The sequence below is a fragment of the Scophthalmus maximus genome, chromosome 12 (assembly GCF_022379125.1).
Source record: "Scophthalmus maximus strain ysfricsl-2021 chromosome 12, ASM2237912v1, whole genome shotgun sequence".
Lineage (NCBI taxonomy): Eukaryota > Metazoa > Chordata > Actinopteri > Pleuronectiformes > Scophthalmidae > Scophthalmus > Scophthalmus maximus.
In genome coordinates, this window is record NC_061526.1 from 10,341,654 (window position 1) to 10,364,014 (window position 22,361).

Consider the following 22,361-nt stretch of genomic DNA (forward strand, 5'->3'; position numbering starts at 1 on the left):
AACTTTGAAGGAAACGTTCTGCAGTTTGTCTCGTCAGAGGAGGTGGAGGGAGACTCTGGGTCACCTGGGACACTGAGTGACCTCAGGTGAGGCTGCAGTGCATCATGGTCTGTGTCTGTGTGGTGATCAGGTGTGACGTCCGTCAGCTGCTCTTCTTCCTTCGTCTTCCTCTGAGCTGTGTCTCCTCCCTCGGGGTTTGGATCAGTGTCACACGACTGTGACTCGTCAGGAGTAGATGTGACCACACGTCCAGCGTCATGGAAACCAGGAGGACGACGAATAGAACCACTGATATTTATCTTGATGTTTGATTCGTACAATGTGACTTTTGTTTGTGTCAGAGACAGAAAAGAGACAAACTTCACATGAATATTTGAACATTTGCTTCTCAAAGAAACATACTTCTTGTCTAAATATTACAACTCTTCTTAAAATATTCAACTATTTCTCGAAATACAATTTTGTTCAATATATTTTTTAATGTTTTTCGTCTTGAAACAGACTTAAATGGAATGTGGATGTTTTCAGAATAAATAAATGTCACAACTTTTACTTTCAAAATAATCTTTTAAACATCTGCATCTGTCCAACTATCGATCTCTGATCTGTGTCGTGCCCGCGCGCATGAGGCCCCGCCCACTCCCCCCAACACGCTCCCGTAGTTTTCCCAGCATGCCGCGCGCTCTGAGCCGGATATCCGCTCTCCCGCCCGGACGAGGAGAAACTTCACCACGTGGAATCGAAAGGAAGAAACTTCTCGATACAAACAAACAATATTCCTATTTTCTCGATCGACGACATTTGATCGATTCTGTCGCGATGTTTCTGCAGTTTTACGAGAACGAGAGCGGAGAGCGAATCTACACCCTGAAGGTAACGTCGCGTTCACATGCGACCGAATATCAATGAGTATCAATGAGTATCTCGATTATCAAACAGACATGACGTCGTCACAGTCACGTGTAGATGGTTATTTTAATAATGTAGTACCAGATTGTCAGTTACTAGTTTCATGATGCAAACAAATCATGAAAGTCTATATTTTGTTTTAGTCACATGATGTTAAGGGTTTTTGTTTTTCCACGATATTCTGACATGAGACATATAATAGAAATATCAATAATCAGCAGGTTAAGACTTACAAAACGTACATATTTAGTTTTCTCCTGCCACATTCACGTTTCTTCAAAGTCAAATGTTCAAGTTGTCGAAGAATCTGCTCAAATGATTGAGTCCGTTATCATCAGTCATGTGTTTGTCATGTCTTACAATATTTCACAATTCTGTGTTACATGAAGTTCAAAGTCTCAGGAATATGTGACTTTTGATTGTGATGCAGGCTGATGACGGATATGAAATAAACCAGATTAAATCGGAGGAGTTGTCAGATGAGTGACAGGAAAGAAGGAAAACATTTGTTCTGATTTCTGTAAAATACTTAATTCTGGGTGTTTTAGTCTCTGGACGAAGAGTAAAGTCTGTCCGACTTGCTGAGACATAGTGAAAGTTTTCAGAGCTCGGAGGTCCACTAAGGTTGATGAGCGCTGATGTCGATGAATATATATAAATATATATACAATAAAATGCTTCCGTTTCATATGAAACAGACCCTTACCCTTTCTCTCTCTTCATCACCAACAGAAGCTGAATCCTGACGGACAGCCCACCAGCTCGGCCCACCCGGCCCGGTTCTCCCCAGACGACAAGTTCTCCCGACATCGAGTGATTCTCAAGAAACGCTTTGGCCTCCTGCTCACCCAGCAGCCCAGGCATGTTCTGTAGAGGAGGAGGAGGAAGAGGAAGAAGAAGCGGAGAAACGATTGAGACCAAGACCATGAAGTGGAGGGACCGAGGCCCAGATGGGACTGTGGAGGAAGATGAGCGGGGTTGTAGCTGCATTGATTTCAGCTGTTATTGATTTTAAAGATCTTTTTTATGTTCTGTGACTTTTCAATTGTAGGTTTTCTTTAAAATTCTGTTTTCATGCTGAATAAACAGTTTCTTCGTGGACTGTTGTTGTGTCTCTTGTGCTGCAGAAATCTTTTTTGTTCTCTTGTAACATTTGAGTCACAAGAAGAAGAATTTCAGTGTTTCAGTTTTATTGCAGCGTCCAATCGTTTAGTTTCTTTAGTTATGAAACAAACTGAAGGAAAAGTTTTCAGAGTTTACTTTTATAAACCCGTGTTTCTGAAGAGCCAGTGGAGGCAATGGAAGCTGATGGAGACTAATATATTTAATAACAGTGATGTTAAACCACCAAAGAATCACACGATGAATCCGAAGGGTCATGACATAAAATATATATATATATATATTTTTTTTTCACCTTTAGGGACATTGATTGTTCTGAAATGAAAACAACTTGTCTAATGTTAAACAATATGAAAAGTAACTAATAACCGCAGCTCAGATTAATGTCATAGAATACCATATTTCATGTTTGCCATATTTTCCTCTTCACGTTGAATAAGCAGAATAAAACGGAAACGGTAAAGCCCTGTACTATAGTGAGGTTCTTAAACGAACTGAACATTCATATTTGTATTGAAATGTGTTATAATGTTGCATTCTAACCGATTTGAATCTGTCTGATCGAGCCATAGATTATGAGCAGAGATCGGGTTTTTACCGGACTACATTTCCCAGGTAGCACGTTTGTCACCACGCATGCGCACGCCGCCAGGACGACGGCGGGGGAAGTGGGACAATCCGAGCGGCCTCACATGTTTTTGTGTTGGTCGTTGGACACTGAAGTGCCGAGAGAGAAACTGCGAGCGGAGCCGAATGTTCCCAGATGTGAGTGGAACCCGCCGCACGGAGGACGCGCCGCCCCGCGACACCGGACCCAGGTAAGAGCTGCGTGTGGCCGCGGGGTCTGGGACTAATGTCTGCGGAGTCTGTCAGCGGCATGGCTAACGTTAGCTCCGGCTAGCTGCGGCTCCCCGACACAAGCCGCCTCCCCGCGTCCGCTTCTGTTTCTATGTGATGCGGGATTCAAACCCAGAACACAGCGTTGTCAGAACCGACTCATCACACCGACACTTCATCACGAACCTGCCGACAACGGGTCGGAACACGTTCAACCGGCCGCGGTTCCTTTTGTCATGAACGCTGCTCGGGTCAGGGGTCAGGGGTCAGGACCATATGAGACCATGAGTTTTCATAACGCAGCTCTGATTGCAATAATAATATCGCGATGCGTTCACTGACCGGTTCAAGCCAGAATTATTATAGCTAGCGTAATTGGCTTAGACTGACTGGGCGCTCGCGAGCATCACGGTCCTCACGTCACTGACGAGCAGGTGAGAACCAGCTGAAACATTTTATCTATATTTATTTATTATTATTATAGTGAAGAGGTCTGCTTTGACCGGGGGCGTGGCCCAGAATATGTTCTGTCTTCTGACGAACCTCGTCCTAATCCGGAACCATCAACCCGTTTACTCTGGTTTCTACCCGGTCATGTCACGTGGACGCCACATGAACCGTAAATCAAGTTTTTAATATGATACGAGAAGAAACGAGAAATGAAAAAGAAACTGATCAAACAACTATAAGGGCAAAGAACCTCTCGACATATTTATTAACATTTACAGTCTGATAATCGACTGTAAATAAACGGAAGTGATCAAGAGTCTTTTGTCTGACGATGATCAAACTGATGAAGTGATGTCAGACTGGTAATGTGTGATGTCATCACTCACACTGAATATTGATCAATAAAATATTAACTATCTCTCGATGGTAACAGTCTCATCATGTTGTCGAGCTGCAGTGAATCAGATGAAGCTCTGATATTAATGAGTCTATGATTTTATTCAGTCTGTTTAATAACCAGAGTGAAAAACCGGAGCCGTTCTAAAAGTGGGCGGGGTCTGGACTCTTTTGTCCCAGTCAGGATCCTGTAGGACCATGACGCTGGTGTTCCAGGGATCTGATTGGTGGGTAGTTGGACTGGTGGCTCTGATGTCTTATCTTGAGTGAACCTGCTCCGGAGCAGGTGAGCCGTTCAGCATCAGTTACCAAGGTGATTGACCCAGTGAGAGGAGAACCAGCTTCATAGAACAGAACCTCTGGTAACTGAGCAGAACCACAGGCCTCTGAGAGAGAAAAGAACGTTCTGACCCTCGTCCTGATGGAACAAGCTCAAGTCCAAAATGGTCCCAAAGTGAAAAGTTATGGTTTGCTAACCCAACCCCGTCACTTCTACTGATGTGATGTTTTCTCAAGATTTTAGGGCTACTGAGGTCGGATATATATTTCAAATCACCCCTCCACAGTGAGTCGACCATGTGTGTGAGACAGGCAGTGTGTGAGAGACAGATGGTGTGTGTGAGAGACGGTGTGTGACACAGGCGGTGTGTGAGAGACAGGCAGTGTGTGAGAGACGGTGCGTGAGACAGACAGTGTGTGACACAGACGGTGTGTGAGACAGACGAGGTGTGAGACAGGCGGTGTGTGAAACAGGTGGTGTGTGAGACTGACAGTGTGTATGAGACTGTGTGTGAGACAGGCGGTGTGTGAGGCTGACAGTGTGTATGAGACTGTGTGAGAGACAGACGGTGTGAGAGACTGACAGTGTGTATGAGACTGTGTGAGAGACAGACGGTGTGAGAGACTGACAGTGTGTATGAGACTGTGTGTGAGACAGGCGGTGTGTGAGGCTGACAGTGTGTATGAGAAGGTGTGTGAGAGACAGACGGTGTGAGAGACTGACAGTGTGTATGAGACTGTGTGTGAGACAGGCGGTGTGTGAGGCTGACAGTGTGTATGAGAAGGTGTGTGAGACAGGCGGTGTGTGAGACTGACAGTGTGTATGAGACTGTGTGAGAGACAGACGGTGTGAGAGACTGACAGTGTGTATGAGACTGTGTGTGAGACAGGCGGTGTGAGAGACTGACAGTGTGTATGAGACTGTGTGAGAGACAGACGGTGTGAGAGACTGACAGTGTGTATGAGACTGTGTGTGAGACAGGCGGTGTGTGAGGCTGACAGTGTGTATGAGAAGGTGTGTGAGACAGGCGGTGTGTGAGACTGACAGTGTGTATGAGACTGTGTGTGAGACAGGCGGTGTGTGAGGCTGACAGTGTGAATGAGAAGGTGTGTGAGACACGGTGTGTGAGACACGGTGTGTGAGACAGGCGGTGTGTGAGAGACTGTGTGAGAGACACACAGTGTGTGAGAGACACACGCTGTGTGAGACAGGTGGTGTGTGAGACAAGCAGTATTATGAAACAGAAGCTACAAGTACAACCGGTTGGAACGGCTCTGCTTTAATAATTAAATTATGAGCTAAGCTTAAACAACAATCCATTCACATCCACTCGTCCTGTCACTGTCCACGCGACGACGGAGTGACTTTGCAGTTGGGTTCATTCGGGTTATTGTTTTACACCTCACACTTTCCCAGCAGCCTCTTCTTTGGTAACATTGTAATTTGTGATTGAGGCTTTGTAGATTTTATTTGGGACCATGAGGGTGAAGTGCTTGTTGTCCATCTTTGTGTCCTGCTCATGTATGTGCTGGAACTACAGAAGATAAATGTTATCATTAGATCTCACTCAGATTTGGTTCATATCTGAATTGTTGAACATATGAAGATTAGTTCCACTTTTCCTAATTGTAACTCAAAGCCCCTACTTACATTTGAAGATCAACGTGTTACTGTTCACACACATTTAAACCTTTAAAGTCTTAATTTATAAACTAACTTCTGCTTTATTTTTCTTCCATGTCACCGACGCCTGTTCTTCTTCACGTCTTCTTCACGTCTTCTTCACTGATGGTGCATCAGGACAAAGAAACTTTTATCTTACGTCAGACAGATTTCAGCTGCGTTCACGTGAGAAAAAGACAGAAAGTGTTTAATGCACATTTTGACTGTAGAATAGAAAATGTTCAAAGAGCAGGAGCTCTTGAGCTCATGTTTGAAGAACGACAGAGAGACGCCCTCAGCTGTTTGTTAATCTTTGTCATCTCATTAATAATCATCTAACAGCTGCTGGAAGCTGCACAGTCACATTTATGCGACAGGAAATATATTTTCTTTCACATGTCTGGTGCTTCACGACCAGTTTGCTTCAATGGAGAACTGCAGTTGCAAAAGGACAAATTGTAGAAGCCGTCGTTACCTCAGCATAACCTGGGAGATAGCCTAGCCTAGCTTAGCTCAGGACAGCACAGCCCTGTTAGCTAGTCCGTGACCCCCCCACCCCCACAGAAATCAGTCTCCTACACCCCACACACCCCCGCCCCATCCCACCTAACTTCTCCAAGTGAGTTGCCATGGCATCAGTGCGCTTCACGGTGACGCCCACCAAGGCAGAGGACCTCCCGGGTCTGTCGGACACTTCTCCTGACATCAGCTCCCGCTCCGGCGCCCGCGTTCGCTTCGGCTCCAGGGAGAGCGTCAACCGGAGTGACCCGCTCAGCGACGCATCAGGGGGAGCAGGGACGGAGACGCCCGACCACAGCAGTGTGGAACAAGGTGAAGAGCACGCACATGTGAACCCTAACCCAAGAACACATAGGGCATGAACAACCTTCTCAGTAAAGTCCTAGACATGCAGATTATTCTAGTCTGCATAACAACACATCAATCTGTTGTATATAATCCTTCATATAATCTTAATTGCTCAGATTTAATCCACACTCGTCCGTCATGACGGCCTGGCTCAGACGTGTAGTGTCACACTTCCTTCAACAGATGGAATGAGATTGGTGTCATTGTCTAAAAGCATGTGTCGTCTGGATTCTTCCTTGTTTCTCCGTGGGGGTCCACAGAAAAAAGAAAGATAGTTGATCTGCATTGTTCCGATGAGGCGAACAAACTGATGTTCCATCGTGAGCCTCTCGTACACTGATCCAACTCTCGACTCAGAAGTTCTGATTTTTAACAGATGGTGAGATGTGTGGGACGCAGTTTGTGCCACTTTCCTTCCAGGTGTTTAAGAATAGGTGCTGATGCAACAAGGGGCTGATAACTGCATTAGCTGCTCTGATCCACTCGGTTGTTTAATGAGCTTCCATAAATAGAAATCGAGCCCTTTAATCCGATCGGGCTTCGATCAGACCGTTGTTGTCCATCGGCTGTTTACACAGAGAAACAAAGAATCGGTCATCAAGCAGAATGAGCAGAGCAGGCGTCTCCGGCCTGAGGATGGGGTGCAGGAGGTCAAAGGTCAAGGGTCCTTTTTCTTCGTGCCAATAAAGTGAGATCCTGAATTTAATGTCCTTACTGTCCACACACACACACACACACACACACACACTCAGCCATGTTCCTCCGTGTGAAGTCGAGCGCTGCATTTGGACGGCGGATGTATGAAAGGAAACAGTGGAACAACAAAGGGTCTTTTTTTTTTACACAACTTAGTTTGATTTGAAAATTGACATCTTTTTACTCCAAAAGTCTAATTATTTTGTGTGTGTGTGTGTGTGTGTGTGTGTGTGTGTGTGTGTGTGTGTGTGTGTGTGTGTGTGTGTGTGTGTGTGTGTGTGTGTGTGTGTGTGTGTGTGTGTGTGTGTGTGTGTGTGTGTGTGTGTGTGTGTGTGTGTGTGTGTGTGTGTGTGTGTGTGTGGCGCTGCAGAGAGGAAGTGATACTGCTAACTCAGGTACAGCTGAGGCAGCAGTCTGTGCTGTGTGTGTGTGTGTGTGTGTGTGTGTGTGTGTGTGTGTGTGCGCGCGTGTGTGATTCTTAGTGCAATTTGACCTCAAGAAGCCACTGTGATGAAAATGGTGACCCGTTCCGTGTCACTCTTCTCTCACACTATTCTCTCTCACTCTTGTCTCACTCTTTGTTTGTGTCTACAGGTGATGGGAATTCAAAGATCTCCAGCGTCTACATCAACAACAGTCATTGTCTGGACGACGATGATTTCTACGACAAGAACTTGGCCTTGTTTGAGGTTCGATAAAACTCTTCACAAGAACATTTCATTATTTTTTATAAATATTCTTCAAATGTTGGTTTATTAGAAGAAAGTGTGTTTTTATTATACGCTGTTTATTTACCAGTTTCTCTGCTAAACTAGAACCAAATATAAATAGTTCATTGTCTGCCGATGACAATTTCTCCACTCTTCACCACTCCCTTCCTCCCTCCCTTCCTCCCTTCCTCTCTCCTCCCTCATCCCTCATCCCACAGGAGGAGATGGACACTCGGCCCAAAGTGTCGTCTCTGCTCAGTCGTCTGGCGAACTACACCAACCTGACGCAGGGCGCCAAGGAGCACGAGGAGGCAGAGAGCATCGGCGAGAAGAAGAAAGCCGGCAAGGTAAACCAGACTCTGACGGTCGACATTCACACTTAAAAGATACAGAAAGACGATAAGAGCAAAGTACAGCACAAAACAAACACATGACAGAATTTTATCAGGATGAAAAGTGATTTTCTGTTTAAATGCCAATGACCCAGACGTGGTTTATGATCCCACATGTACTTTGTCATAACCACGATGATTATGAGGGGTGAAGTCGTACAGTTGAAATGATCACATTGTTGTTTCTTCCCCTCCAGTCGCCACACATGGGGACTTTCATGGGCGTCTACCTGCCTTGTCTCCAGAACATCTTCGGCGTCATCTTGTTCCTGCGGTTGACGTGGGTGGTGGGGAACGCTGGCGTGCTGCAGGCTCTGTGCATCGTCTTCATATGCTGTTGCTGTGTGAGTATTCAGGTCTGTCGCTGCTGCGTCCTCGGCTCGATCACACGGATGATTAAAATCCCCCCTCTCCTCCTCAGACACTGCTTACTGCGATATCCATGAGTGCAATCGCCACTAATGGAGTTGTACCAGGTAAGTCTCTTCTTCCTCCTCCTCCTCCGTACATGCGCGTCGAACGACTTCACGAAAACTAAACACAAACTGATCTTTGTCAATGAAACACAACCGGTTCTTGTGTATAAACCTTGAGGAGCCGTGACTTCAAGTGTCAAATGTCAAAAAGCAAGAGTTTCATAGTTTTATGAAAGGAAGGAAATTAATAAGATTAGAAAAAATAAATACATCATATATCATACTCACATCAATTTAAGTCGCAGGTGCAAACACTGTCCTACATGCGACGATTTGTGCTTCTGGTTTTCAAAAAACATTATCTGATGAAGGTCGGGACTTTTGGTAAAATTATCAGATCAACGAATATTTGTAAGTGACAGTCAGTTATCATGTGAATCAACAGGTCTGATGTTGGTGTACTGATGGTGAAGCATGTATATATACATATGTGTGTTAGGGGTTAGGGTTAACTAATGAAACATTGCAGGGAAGTTGGGTTTATCTTTCAACTGTAAGAAGTTTGTGGTACAATTGTTTAATAACGGTTCCATCATGGAGGGGAGGACGTGAATGTAGCCGACAAAGTGTTCTGACTCGACCGAGCTGGGGGAGTTCTGTAGAAGTTGTTTCCTTCCCGTCTTCTAGCGGCGGTGACGGCGGCGATGATAAATGTTTCTTCTAATGAGTAATTTGTGTTTGTCTCCCTCTGTCTTCCTATCCCACTCTGTCTGAACACGCATTTAAAAAACAGTATATTTATCTGCCATTGACTTTACCTTTCACTAAAATGCCTCCACCTGAATATCCTAAAAGTTGGTTCCACTAGCATGTCATTTTGAAACTGAACGTAGAAAGAGAAACGTTGGTAGAGAGTTGAATGTCTTAACATGTCTTGTTCGCCCTGCGCTTCATTTCATTCTCTCTTACTCACCTGAACAACTTTAAGCTCTGTGATTCTTCTCAAAGTGTTTGGCTTCCAAAATCTCAGTGGACTCGGGTGGACTCGGGTGGACTCGGGTGGACACGGGTGGACTCGGGTGGACTCGGGTGGACTCGGATAGACTTGGGTGGACACAGGTAGACTCCGATAGACTCGGGTGGACACGGGTGGACACGGGGGGACACGGGTGGACTCGGGTGGACTCGGATAGACTCGGGTGGACTCGGATAGACTTGGGTGGACTCGGGTGGACACAGGTAGACTCCGATAGACTCGGGTGGACACGGGGGGACACGGGTGGACTCGGGTGGACTCGGATAGACTCGGGTGGACTCGGATAGACTTGGGTGGACTCGGGTGGACACAGGTAGACTCCGATAGACTCGGGTGGACACGGGTGGACACGGGGGGACACGGGTGGACTCGGGTGGACTCGGATAGACTCGGGTGGACTCGGATAGACTTGGGTGGACTCGGGTGGACACAGGTAGACTCCGATAGACTCGGGTGGACACGGGTGGACACGGGTGGACTCGGGTGGACTCGGATAGACTCGGGTGGACTCGGATGGACTACACGAGTTCTGACCAGGTTTAGACTGAAGGTCAGAGAGTAACTTGTGGCACTTTATATGTTTCTTGTAACATTAACATCATAAAAACTTCTGTTGTCAACATTAACATCATAAAACATCTGTTATCACCATTAACATCATATAACAACTGTTGTCAACATCAATGTTGTTTGTCTGATGTTCACAACACGTGAGTTCTCCTTGGAAACCAAACACTTAGAATCAGTAGTGAACATGTAGATGCTCTGACTGTCATGTGATCTGTTTATTGCTGGTTCAAATCGTATCAGCAAATGATTCTGATCATCAGCAGAGTGACGCAGTCATCTTCTGTTTGACTGACAAATCCATAAATATTGCTGCTCTGCACGTCGTTGTTAGTCGACTTGAAGGAATAAAATCTTGCGAAATAACATTGAAAATCAAGTGACGGATATTTATGTCACTGACTATCGCTACTGGAACAACACTGATTTTGGTTGTTTAAACAATGAGCTATGATAATAACATTATAGTATAAATACACATTTTTATTATTGGTTGTAAATAACATGCAGCCAAGTCGTCAAATATTTTGACTATAAATCATCTAAACTCTTATTCTGATCAGGTATTGATATTTGATAAGAGGAGTTGGTTACAGAAACGATTTGACCAAACATCTGTGTCATTATAGAACATTATGCTTATTGAAGCATAGGATGATTTCTTTCATCAACGTTCCTCTTTTCTCTCCCTTCACATCATCATGTCATTAACATCCATTACTCTCTCTCTCTTCTTTATGTCCATCACTTTCACTCTCTCTCGCTCTCGCTCTCCCTCTTCATTTCCATCTCTTCAACCCTGACGTACGACCCCCCGCTCTCTTTCTCTTCTGCCCCTCTGTCCTCCAGCCGGGGGCTCGTACTTCATGATCAGTCGCTCTCTGGGTCCAGAGTTCGGGGGGGCGGTGGGCCTCTGTTTCTACCTGGGCACCACTTTTGCCGGAGCCATGTACATCCTGGGAGCCATCGAGATCCTGCTGGTGGGTAATGATCATAGATATTATTAGTTATTAGTTATTATGTCTTAACCCGTATCATCAATGATCTGTTTATATTATCACATTTATTACATGGATTTAATGTGTTTTCTCCTCCCTCATCCAGATGTACATGGCACCAAATGCGGCCATTTTTGAGTCCAAGTCCCCCGAAGGCGAAGGGGCGGCAATGTTGAACAACATGCGTGTCTACGGCTCCATCTGCCTCCTGCTCATGTCCCTGCTTGTCTTTGTGGGTGTGAAGTACGTCAACAAACTGGCCTCCATCTTCTTGGCCTGCGTCATCGTCTCCATTGTTTCCATCTATGTCGGAGCACTGGTCTCCGCCTTCAAACCGCCACAGTTTCCGTAAGTGTTGACCAGTGTATTTCCAGAAATACAGCGCTGACCTCCAGTCGACTGACCCGACTGGCTTGTGTCTGCAGCGTGTGCATGCTGGGTAACCGAACCATCAACGGTCATGAAATCGATGACAGCCAGTGTGCAAAGACCATCCTCCTGCCGATCCACGAGCCAGTGGAGAGAGATGACTTCAACTTCACAACCATCAGTGGTGAGTAACGCAGGACGATCAGTGATCCACTTCATTATCATCATCATCGCTGCTGCGTTCACATCTGACATCACTTCACTGGAGCTTTGAGCGCCTCAAACGCTGCTCTCTGTGATGAAGTCTGGAGTCACCCACATTCACTTCCTGATTGGTTCTTATCACACACAACGTTGTAAATACTTAAAGTTCTGTCTGGTCGTCGTTCCACAGAGAGAAATCCCTCGTCTTTGTACCGTCGCTGTTACTCATTCACAGTATGTTCTGTAATTAAGTAATTAACTGTAGAGACGATGATCTGCTTCCTGTTTACATCGGTACGCACACGCTCAGTGTAGGTGAATGGTCACGTGATTCAGTGGATGACGTTCTGTGTTCGTCCCAGTAGAAAACAGCACTGCAGGTCCGACCTTTGACCCCAGCCCCGCTCCCTCTCTGGTGGAGAAGACCACTTATCTGTGGAAGCAGTTTTGTCAGAGCCCAGAGCTCAACTCCTCCTGTGACCAATACTTCACGTCCAACAACTTCTCTGAGATTGAAGGGATCCCCGGTCTGGCCAGTGGCATCATTTCAGGTACAGTGTGTTTGTGTTTATGTTTGTGTAGCAATGTCAGAATACTTCAGTTCAAAAAATGTATACGTATATTAAAGAACAACACTACATGCTCTGTAGTTACATGTTGACTCTGGTCCTGTAGAGAACGTGTGGAGCTCGTACCTCAGCAAAGGAGACGTGGTGGAGAAAAGCTCCCTCAGCTCCTCTCATCTCGCTCCTCCGGCCTCCACCCACCAGCCATACGTGTTCACTGACATCGCCACATCCTTCACGCTGCTGGTCGGCATCTTCTTCCCCTCGGTCACAGGTACAAACTATATATACACTATATATATACATACACTATATATATATACACACATTCCTTGTCTCCTTATCATTAATATACATTGTGTTTCTGATATTCGACCAACATCGTGTTTCTTAGCCTCTGTAAACAAGGCTACACATGTAGTAGTTTTATGTTTATAATAGCTCTAGGGGACACGTAGTAGTTTTATATTAATTATTATTGTTTTTCTTCTTTGCCTCAGGAATCATGGCTGGTTCAAACCGGTCGGGGGATCTGAAAGATGCCCAGCGCTCAATCCCCATTGGAACCATCCTCGCCATCCTCACCACCTCCATCGTCTGTATCCTTTCATAACACGATGCAATATTCAATATTCAATACATTTCACACAGTGCAACAAAACTAACCTGGTGAACAAATGCTAGCGTCTCAGTGTTCAGGTAAAATGATGTTTTATTAGTGATCTCATTATTACAGGATCATTAGGGAACGTTTCATCTTTTCTCTGTATTGTGAAGTTACAGTTAATTCATCTGACTTGTTTTCCTGAGTTCTGTGATCAGACCTGAGCAGCGTGGTTTTGTTCGGCGCCTGCATCGAGGGCGTGGTCCTCCGAGACAAGTCAGTATATCTCCTCTTCACTCTTCTGTTCTGTGACGTGAGAAAAATTAATAATTCATTTTTTTCTGCCTCCTGCAGGTTTGGCGACTCAGTGAAAGGGAACCTGGTGGTGGGGACTCTGGCATGGCCGAGTCCCTGGGTCATTGTCATCGGCTCGTTCTTCTCCACGTGCGGCGCCGGCCTCCAGTCGCTGACCGGCGCTCCCAGACTCCTGCAGGCCATCGCTAAGGACAACATCATCCCCTTCCTCCGGGTTTGAGCTGCAAATATTAATTTCAATGACAGAGACCCTGGAATTCACATAATGGTTGTTAGAAACTCTCCTGAGATCAGGCAGTAATTCACAGCTAAATCCTCAATGAAGCTGCTTTCATGCATTGAAGTCCAGACAAGTTCTGGAGCGACTGAATGTGAGAACACGTGGAAAAGTTCTAGAGTAAACTTAAGGGTCAATTTTAACAAAACCTTTTAATTAATCAGCTACTTTTTATTGGGTTAATCCATCAATCTTCTGATCCAGGTAACGAGGAACTTGATGAATATTGTTCCGATTGCTTTTCCATCATTTTTTGTCTAGTTAGACTGAAAACAGTGTATGAATATGTGTGAACAGGAAACACTAACTCTGCATTTCGTCATCTGCAGGTGTTCGGCCACGGGAAGGCGAACGGGGAGCCGACCTGGGCCCTGCTGCTGACCACCCTGATTGCTGAACTGGGGATTCTCATCGCCTCTCTGGACCTGGTGGCTCCCATCCTGACTATGTGAGACACAGCTGAGTGTGTGTGTGTGTGTGTGCTTGTGTGTGTGTGTGCATGTGTGCGTGTGTGTTATTGATTGATTATCTCTCCCTCTAGGTTCTTCCTGATGTGTTATCTCTTCGTGAATCTGGCCTGTGCCCTCCAGACCCTCTTGAGGTCACCCAACTGGAGGCCACGCTTTTCTTACTACCACTGGTACTACCCCGACACACACACACACACACACACACACACACACACACACACACACACACACACACACACACACACACACACACACACACACACACACACACACACACACACACACACACACACTAACTCACTCACTAATCTGTGCCTCTGCTGTTCATCTGTGTCCAGGACCTTGTCGTTTTTGGGGATGACTATCTGCCTTGCGCTGATGTTCATATCCTCTTGGTACTACGCAATCGTTGCCATGGTGATCGCTGGCATGATCTACAAATATATTGAGTATCACGGGTATGTTGCCATGGAGATGTGTAAAAGTGTGTGTTGTATTTTTTGTGTAGATCGTCTTTGTTTGTCAGGGGAGATCACAGAATACAAAGTATCATATATATATCTTTATAAAATCCTATATATATATTTGGGTGTATATTATATGTGTGTATCAGAGCGGAGAAAGAGTGGGGGGATGGGATCCGCGGTCTTTCGCTCAGTGCTGCTCGTTTCGCCCTCCTGAGGCTGGAAGAGGGACCACCGCACACGAAGAACTGGAGGTAGTCACCTGCAACATGAACCTTTATACTTGAGACCCTCTGATACAAACACATTTAAAATAAGATACTGAGCCTTTATGATGTCTGATTTATGATGTATGATCTATGATGTAGGATGGTCACTGTCACTCAGGTTAAACCCTTTGACAAACAGAGGCAGGGAATGATGTTCATTCAACTTCTTTCATTATCTAGTTATTTGTGAAAAACAACACAAATAAATAAATCTAGGAATAAACAACCATCACTTCCTTGTGTACGGTAGCTTTTCAAAATAAAAGGACTTTAAAGTTTTAAACAGAACAGTGACGGTAGAAATCACTAAATCAATAAACCCTAAATAACAATTCATTAAAAAATTCTTAATGTGCAGCCACAGTTAATAAAATAAAATCTTTCACAGTAAATTCAATTTACTGGTGGCACTTGAAGTCATCTGATCGGTACTTAGATTCACATACTCATTTCTGTTACTGTAACGAATCAGAACATCTCTATTCTACTACAATAATAAATTTTAGAATGCTGAAGCCAAAGTAACTCAAAGACCCAATAACCGGGCAAAACCATTTTCCTAGGAAGCGACTGAAAGCTGCTTATTTTTACTGCTTTTGAAATCTTTTTCATAATTTGATTATGGTACATTATTATATAAGTAAAAACTGATGAATTATTGATTGGTTTCACTGTTGATATGAAACTGAACTGTTGCTCTCCAGGCCTCAGCTGTTAGTTTTACTCAAACTGGACGAAGACGCTCACGTCAAGTCTCCTCGCCTGTTGACGTTTGCCAGCCAGCTGAAGGCGGGAAAGGGTCTGACCATTGTCGGCACTGTCGTGTCTGGAAACTTCCTTCAGAGCTACGGAGAAGCGCTCGCTGCCGAGCAGGTACTGTAGATCACAATGGTTGTCGAACACGGAGGAAGGGAAACTTCATGTTTCTGGTTGTTTTTGTCCTGTTTCAGACACTGAAGCACCTGATGGACAAAGAGCGAGTGAAGGGCTTCTGTCAGTGCATCGTGGCTCAGAAGCCTCGTGAAGGCATCAGCCACATGATCCAGTCCAGCGGCCTGGGAGGAATGAGACCCAACACCGTGGTGATGGGCTGGCCTCACGCCTGGAGGCAGAGCGAGGACCCACAGTCCTGGAAGACCTTCATCAGTGAGTCAGTTCATATCGATGATGTCATTTCTTCTCCCAGTCAGCAGCTCACAGCCCCCCCCCCTCCTCTTCCTCCGCCCCCTCCAGACACGGTGCGGGTGACCACAGCAGGACACCTCGCGCTGCTGGTGCCCAAAAACATCTCTCTGTTCCCCAGCAACAGCGAACCCTGCTCAGAGGGCTACATCGACGTCTGGTGGATCGTCCATGACGGGGGGATGCTGATGCTGCTGCCCTTCCTCCTGCGTCAACACAAGGTTCTGACATGTGGTGTCGCGTTGAGAGTTTTGAGATACTTGTGGCTCCTGTGTTTGACAGTTCTCTCCTCCTCAGGTGTGGAGGAAATGTGGGATGCGAATCTTCACAGTGGCCCAGATGGAGGATAATTCAATCCAGATGAAGAAGGATTTGGCAACCTTTCTCTATCACCTCCGCATCGAGGCTGAGGTGGAAGTCGTCGAGATGGTGCGACGCTCGCAGCGTCGCTCGCTGCGTCGCTTTATCATTTCTGTTACTTAAATCTTGATCAGCAGCCGGTGAACGTGACGCAGCTGCAGACTCGAGTACAACTGTTCTTATTGGCGTACTCTCTTCTTCTCAGCATGACAGTGACATCAGTGCGTACACGTACGAACGGACCCTGATGATGGAGCAGAGGTCGCAGATGCTCCGACAGATGCGACTGTCTAAATCGGACCGGGACAAAGAGGTGAGCTCAGGTCTCGTCCCTGTGGACAAAACATGGACGGGATATTCAATTCAATTCAATTTTATTTGTATAGAGCCATATCACAACGTACTTTGTCTCAGGGCACTTTACATAGTGAGGTCAATATTACAATGTTACAGGGAAAACCCAACAAATCCCACAATGAGCAAAGCACTTGGCGACGGTTGAGAGAAAAAACTCCTTTTAACAGGAAGAAATCTCTGACAGAACCAGACTCAGTTGTGGGCGGAGCTTCTGTCTCAACCGGTCGGGGTGAGGAGAGAAATGAGGAGGAGAGGAGAGAGAGGGGGAAGAGAGGAGAAGTGGGCAGAAAGAGGGTGGGAGGAGAGACAGTAGGAGAGAAAGGGAGAGAGGACAGTTTTACAACCGCTGCTTTAATCTCTACCAGACTGATACTTATAATTATAAAATACAATTATGATGTTGTTGTTATTATTAGTGATTATAATAATCATTAGAATAATAATTATAATGATAATTATAATAACTATAATGAGGAGGGGTTTGGGTCCTGCGGCTCTGGGGTTAGAGATACACTAGGAGAGATAGAAAACACAAACAGGGTTAGTGACATAACCCGTAATGTAAACATATCGGGGGATAGAAGGCTTGTTTAACAGTTGCTTTAATCTCTACCAGACTGATACTTATAATTAGGGAATACTGACATTTATAAATGCAGTGATGTTATTAATAATAATAATAGTAATAATAATAATAATGACGGTATAAAGTATGAACAACAACTTCACGCTTGTCTGAAGTTGAATATTCAGTTAATAACAAAGAGCAAAGAAAAAAGTTCAGACAGGAACATAAACTATAAACTAATCTACCTCACTGCTGACGATACGCCAGTTTGAACCAAATGTTTCTGAGCATCGACCCAACATTCTCAACTCGTGTTCTCACTTTGTGAGTTTTCCGCAGCCGGGACTCAATTTTTCAATGATTCCAACGTGAATCCACTTTACAGTAAAGTCTATACTGTACATGAACATGAAATAAAGAGGTTGTGAAGTGCATGTGATCAGATCACATCACACTCACATCCGATCTGTCTGTGAATGTCGTGCATCATTTCACTAGGGAAACCCTGGTAGCAGCAGCAGTAGGCCAGAAGGTGGCGCTACACGGTCTCAGGTGAGATCAGTGCTGATGGACAGCTAATGAATTTTAATGAAATATCAATTGTACAAAGTCAAAAGCGACTGTAGCTCATTTTCACCTGTTGGATGATTTTATATCTTTGAATGTTGGTTATTAAATTATTCATATGTAAGAACCAAGAGAGACAAGAATGATCACACTTACACAAAACCATCAGGAAATAAAATCTACACCAGTTTGTATTTCTTAAAAATTATATTTCTTAAAAATTAGTTTAAAAATGTTGACAAATCACATAATGACCAAAGTTATTAATACAACTGCTGTTGAGAAATGATGCAGGTCTGGAAACAAAATAGGCTTTTTAAAATTAGTATTGTTAGTTATTAATATTGTTGTTGTTGTTGTTATTGTTGTTGTTACCATCATCATTACATTGTTTTCTTCCACTTAACAAAAGTTGTTCTGATTTGAAGTATTTTAATCTTCTGAGAGTGAAAAGATTGAGTTTAATATGAAAATGAGCCAAAAGGCAAAATATTTGATATTCCACGGTGCGTTCAAGGACACAAGGTAGTAACAGATGTGGAAGTGAAATAATATGAATAGCATCTCTGTAGTTTTATTATTAAAATAATATGAACAGCATCTCGGTAGATTTATTATTAAAGTTTTGTCTCCTGTCACTCGTGTCCTCAGAGGGTTCGCTGGAGTTTTGATGATGTAAGTTTACAGGTCACATAGTGAAGCGTCAGCCATCTGACGTACAGTAGACATACAGTAGAGGTACAGTAGACGTAGAGGTCGATGTACAGCAGATTTGCGGCCTATGTACAGCAGATGTACAGTAGAGGTCGATGTATAGTAGAGGTGGATGTGGACATGGTCTGGACCAGCGACTGAATCCTTCAGAATAAGACACAAAGCAGAAAGTTGTTTGGAAAATCAATAGAGCAACAGAAACTCTGACGAGCTTCATGCTTCCTGCAGGTGAGTTGGTTTAGTGAATGTAAATCGCTCAATCAGTAAAAAGACAATATCTGTAAAGTATCAAGCCGCAATTACATTTCTTAAATTATATTGATAAATGTGTCAGATTTCACGTTTCAGATATTTTCTGCTTCAAGTCTTTTATCTGAAGGATTCAATTCAAAGTTCCTAATATTTGCTTTATGATCAGTAAAAACATTTTTCTTTCCATCACTTTTGATTCATAAGATTCATTCACTTCAGTCAGAAGTAGTTTTATCCTCCGACTCAGAGTCAGACAGACGTCTGTCAGACAGACAGAGAGTCAGACAGACCGAGTCAGACAGACCGAGTAGGACAGACAGACAGACAGAGAGTCAGACAGACCGAGAGTCAGACAGACAGACAGAGTCAGACAGACAGACAGACAGACAGACAGACAGACAGGAGCAGCAATGTCTAGCTTCACATCCGGTCCTAAACAAAGGTCTAGAAGATGAGATGAGAAACAACGTGTCTGTTGTTCCGTATGAAATCAGGCTCAGCTGGTGAAGGACCGGAACTCGATGCTGCGTCTGACGAGCATCGGATCGGACGACGACGACGACACGGACGGTGGCGAGCGGGACAGGGGGCCGAGCAGCAGCAGCGGGGGCGGCGGCGGCAACTCTGAACACCAGCGCCGAGTTCAGATGACCTGGACCAAAGAGAAGACGTCTCACTACAGAGCCACACACTCGGGCTGCTCCACACCTGAGGGCTTCAGGGACATGCTGAGCATCAGGCCGTGAGTCAGACGACCTGTTCACTGCTGCTGATCAATCAACTGTGTTTAATAAGTTTCATATCTTTGACCACAGGGATCACTCCAATGTCCGAAGGATGCACACCGCCGTCAAACTCAACGAGGTCATCGTCAACAAGTCCCACGACGCCAGACTGGTACTGCTCAACATGCCGGGACCCCCGAGGAACTCGGAGGGAGACGAGAACTGTATCCTTCACTGCTCACTCGTGGTTCTCTTGTCTCCTGAGGCGTTCAGGGGCGTCAGGAGTTTCAGTGTTTTCTCCCTTTACCACAGAACTGGGACATAAAAACCTAAAACACATTAGAGGAAAGAAGTGACAGCTGGTCCTACAGCTAGTGAAGCTAACGTTAGCTGAATGACAGCTGGTGTTACAGCTAGTGAAGTGAAGATAAGTGTAACAGAATCTTCATCTGTGACGATGCATTGTTCTCGTCTCATGTACAAAGATCAGAGGAAAATAAAACAAAGTCTTTTACAAATGAAGAAGGCAGCAGGAGATTGTTCACACCAGGCAGAACATTCCAGAAACGTTCCTGTTGGCGTGAATGCGTCCAACAATCTGCTGAGTTTGTGTGTGGAAACGGTTCACGCGTGGGAACGGTTCATGTGATATTCTCTTCCCTTGACTCGTGGACCAGACATGGAGTTCCTGGAGGTTCTGACCGAAGGACTGGAGCGGGTCCTGTTGGTCCGAGGAGGAGGAAGTGAAGTTATCACCATTTACTCCTGATTGGACAGAGAGAGGAAGCGTTAAGTGAGCGAAGGGAGACCGAGGGGCCGTTAGCTCCGGGGGGCGTGGTCCCAGAAACAGAGACACTCATTGGCTGCAGTGTCTGTCATCAACACCTCAACTCGCCCTTTTCATTTCTACACTTTTCTGTCACAGGTTTTCATTCCGACACAATTCCATCAATGAGAGACAAAACTAATGTGTGTGTATGTGTGTGAACATCTGAAGGAGGTTTATCAGAAGGGACCAGCGATGTGCGAGGCGGCGAACCACCTTATGAGGACACGTAGAGCGTTCGAGGCCGAGACTCAGGAGTCAGAAGCAGCTCGAAGGTCTGAGGAGGCAGTCAACGCTACATGTCTGCACGCACGCACAAACAAGCACACACACGTACGCACACACGTACGCACGTACACACACACACATGCACGCACACACACACGTGCACGCACACACACATACGCGCACACACACGTACACACACACACACAATGGAAATGAACGAAGCAAAATGCTTTGATGTTTGGTCACGAGTTGCATTTTGATCGATAAAAGGTTCCTCGTCACTGAGATGATACCCCGCCTGTTCCACGTCACTTTGAGATGATGCCCCGCCTGTTCCTCGCCTGTTTGTTTCCTGCGGAGTGATTCTAATGTGAAATGCTTCGACCAATCAGATTCCTCACGTCATATTTCCTCACTTGTCGGGGTTTCTCTCATGACAACCTTTAACCTTTAACCTCCCGTTAGCAGATCGTGTCACTAGCAGATCCAGTGCAGCTATCGGCTCTGTGATTGGTCGAAAAGTCAGTCGGCAATCTCCCTTTGATGTATTTTTATTGAGATACAGAATTCTACCTAACAACAGCAATGCTCTGAATCCTGACGAGTTGACACGACACACGCGAAACCTGAACAAAATGTTTTTTCAATAAATACTCAGAATATCAAACTAAATGATGTTTCACTGTCATCACGTGACCTCACGACATCCGGACAAGACTCTTCTGGAGTCTGAATGTCGGAGTCGTTTCTCCGTCAAAGACCCAGAAGAGTTTGTTCTTGATGAAAATCACTGGATCATGTTTAATCGTCAGTGAAAGATTCTTGTTTGTTTGTCAAAATCTTCTTGAAGCTTAAAAGTCATAAGTCTCAAAATCGAGACTTTCCTCAACGAGACTTCCCTCAGTGACAAAACATTTTGACTCATATTAATTTCATAATAATTCAGCTTCGTCAACTGTGTCGCTCGTTACTCAAATCAAGATGGCGGCTCTCTCTTGTTTACGTGCCACGTTTACGGATTATACACGTTGAACAAGACCCCAGTAAAACTGATGAAGTGAATTAATGCAACGTACAGGAAGTTAGCAGAGGGTTTTTTGTAACCCTGTGTCGTGCCATAAAGTGTCCCCACGTTGGACTGAGTGAATGATTAGATTGTTAAACTTTGTGGTCGTTGTTGTGGTGAAGCCTCAGAAAAGTGTTGACACAGGACCATCGTGGAGACGACCGCTGCAGAGGTGTGTGTGTGTGTGTGTGTGGGGGGGGGCTATAAACTAGAGGTCTGTGATTCGGCTCTTTTTCTTTTCTACTCGTTATCGTGCAGGGATTCTTTCATGTTCATTGTTTTATTCCTTACATTTTTTGTTGCTTGTACATAAAGATGAAAAAATATCCCAAGTTTTATCTTTTTTTAAATGACATTAATATAAAAAGGAATCGTTAAAAAAATGCTTGAAAAAAACAACAGAAGAAATAAAGCAATTTTGAAAGAAAAAGTCTGTTTGACATCATTTATTAGACTTGGGGTTCAAAGTAGCATAGCATTTGACCCTATGTTGACCCTCTGCTGAATCCTTGTTAACGTGTTTGTAGGAAACATTTTGTCATTTTCAGGTAAAACACCAAACAAACTTCCGTCTCTTTCTCCGTATAAAACTTGAAGACGTCACATTTTCCTCTGGAATAGTTTAATGAATATTTTTGTT

At 44.8% G+C, this 22,361-nt stretch overlaps 2 protein-coding genes across 7 annotated transcripts; both read left to right on the forward strand.

The window, feature by feature from the left end:
- The first annotated feature begins 678 nt into the window (after nucleotides 1–678).
- nop10 (NOP10 ribonucleoprotein homolog (yeast)) lies at nucleotides 679–2,010 on the forward strand. Its single transcript, XM_035618371.2, has 2 exons — nucleotides 679–873; nucleotides 1,642–2,010. The coding sequence occupies exons 1-2, from the start codon at nucleotides 820–822 to the stop codon at nucleotides 1,780–1,782; spliced, it is 195 nt and encodes a 64-aa protein (XP_035474264.1). The 5' UTR covers nucleotides 679–819; the 3' UTR covers nucleotides 1,783–2,010.
- Nucleotides 2,011–2,696: 686 nt separating this feature from the next.
- LOC118290498 (solute carrier family 12 member 6-like) lies at nucleotides 2,697–21,327 on the forward strand. Of its 6 annotated transcripts, XM_035618237.2 has the most exons (28): nucleotides 2,707–2,849; nucleotides 3,895–4,027; nucleotides 5,795–6,487; nucleotides 7,814–7,908; nucleotides 8,148–8,276; nucleotides 8,519–8,665; nucleotides 8,743–8,797; nucleotides 11,190–11,320; nucleotides 11,445–11,686; nucleotides 11,764–11,891; nucleotides 12,274–12,462; nucleotides 12,587–12,751; nucleotides 12,978–13,076; nucleotides 13,300–13,357; nucleotides 13,436–13,610; nucleotides 14,003–14,121; nucleotides 14,215–14,313; nucleotides 14,482–14,601; nucleotides 14,757–14,861; nucleotides 15,581–15,749; nucleotides 15,827–16,022; nucleotides 16,110–16,279; nucleotides 16,356–16,487; nucleotides 16,624–16,731; nucleotides 17,842–17,895; nucleotides 19,371–19,618; nucleotides 19,692–19,825; nucleotides 20,279–21,327. In XM_035618237.2, the coding sequence occupies exons 3-28, from the start codon at nucleotides 6,286–6,288 to the stop codon at nucleotides 20,368–20,370; spliced, it is 3,561 nt and encodes a 1,186-aa protein (XP_035474130.2). In that variant the 5' UTR covers nucleotides 2,707–2,849; nucleotides 3,895–4,027; nucleotides 5,795–6,285; the 3' UTR covers nucleotides 20,371–21,327. The 6 variants fall into 6 exon arrangements, with proteins under 6 accessions (XP_035474121.2, XP_035474148.2, XP_035474157.2 ...); XM_035618228.2 differs by lacking the exon at nucleotides 3,895–4,027 and having other exon boundaries at nucleotides 2,697–2,849; XM_035618255.2 differs by lacking the exon at nucleotides 3,895–4,027 and having other exon boundaries at nucleotides 2,697–2,849; nucleotides 12,277–12,462.
- Nucleotides 21,328–22,361: the final 1,034 nt, after the last annotated feature.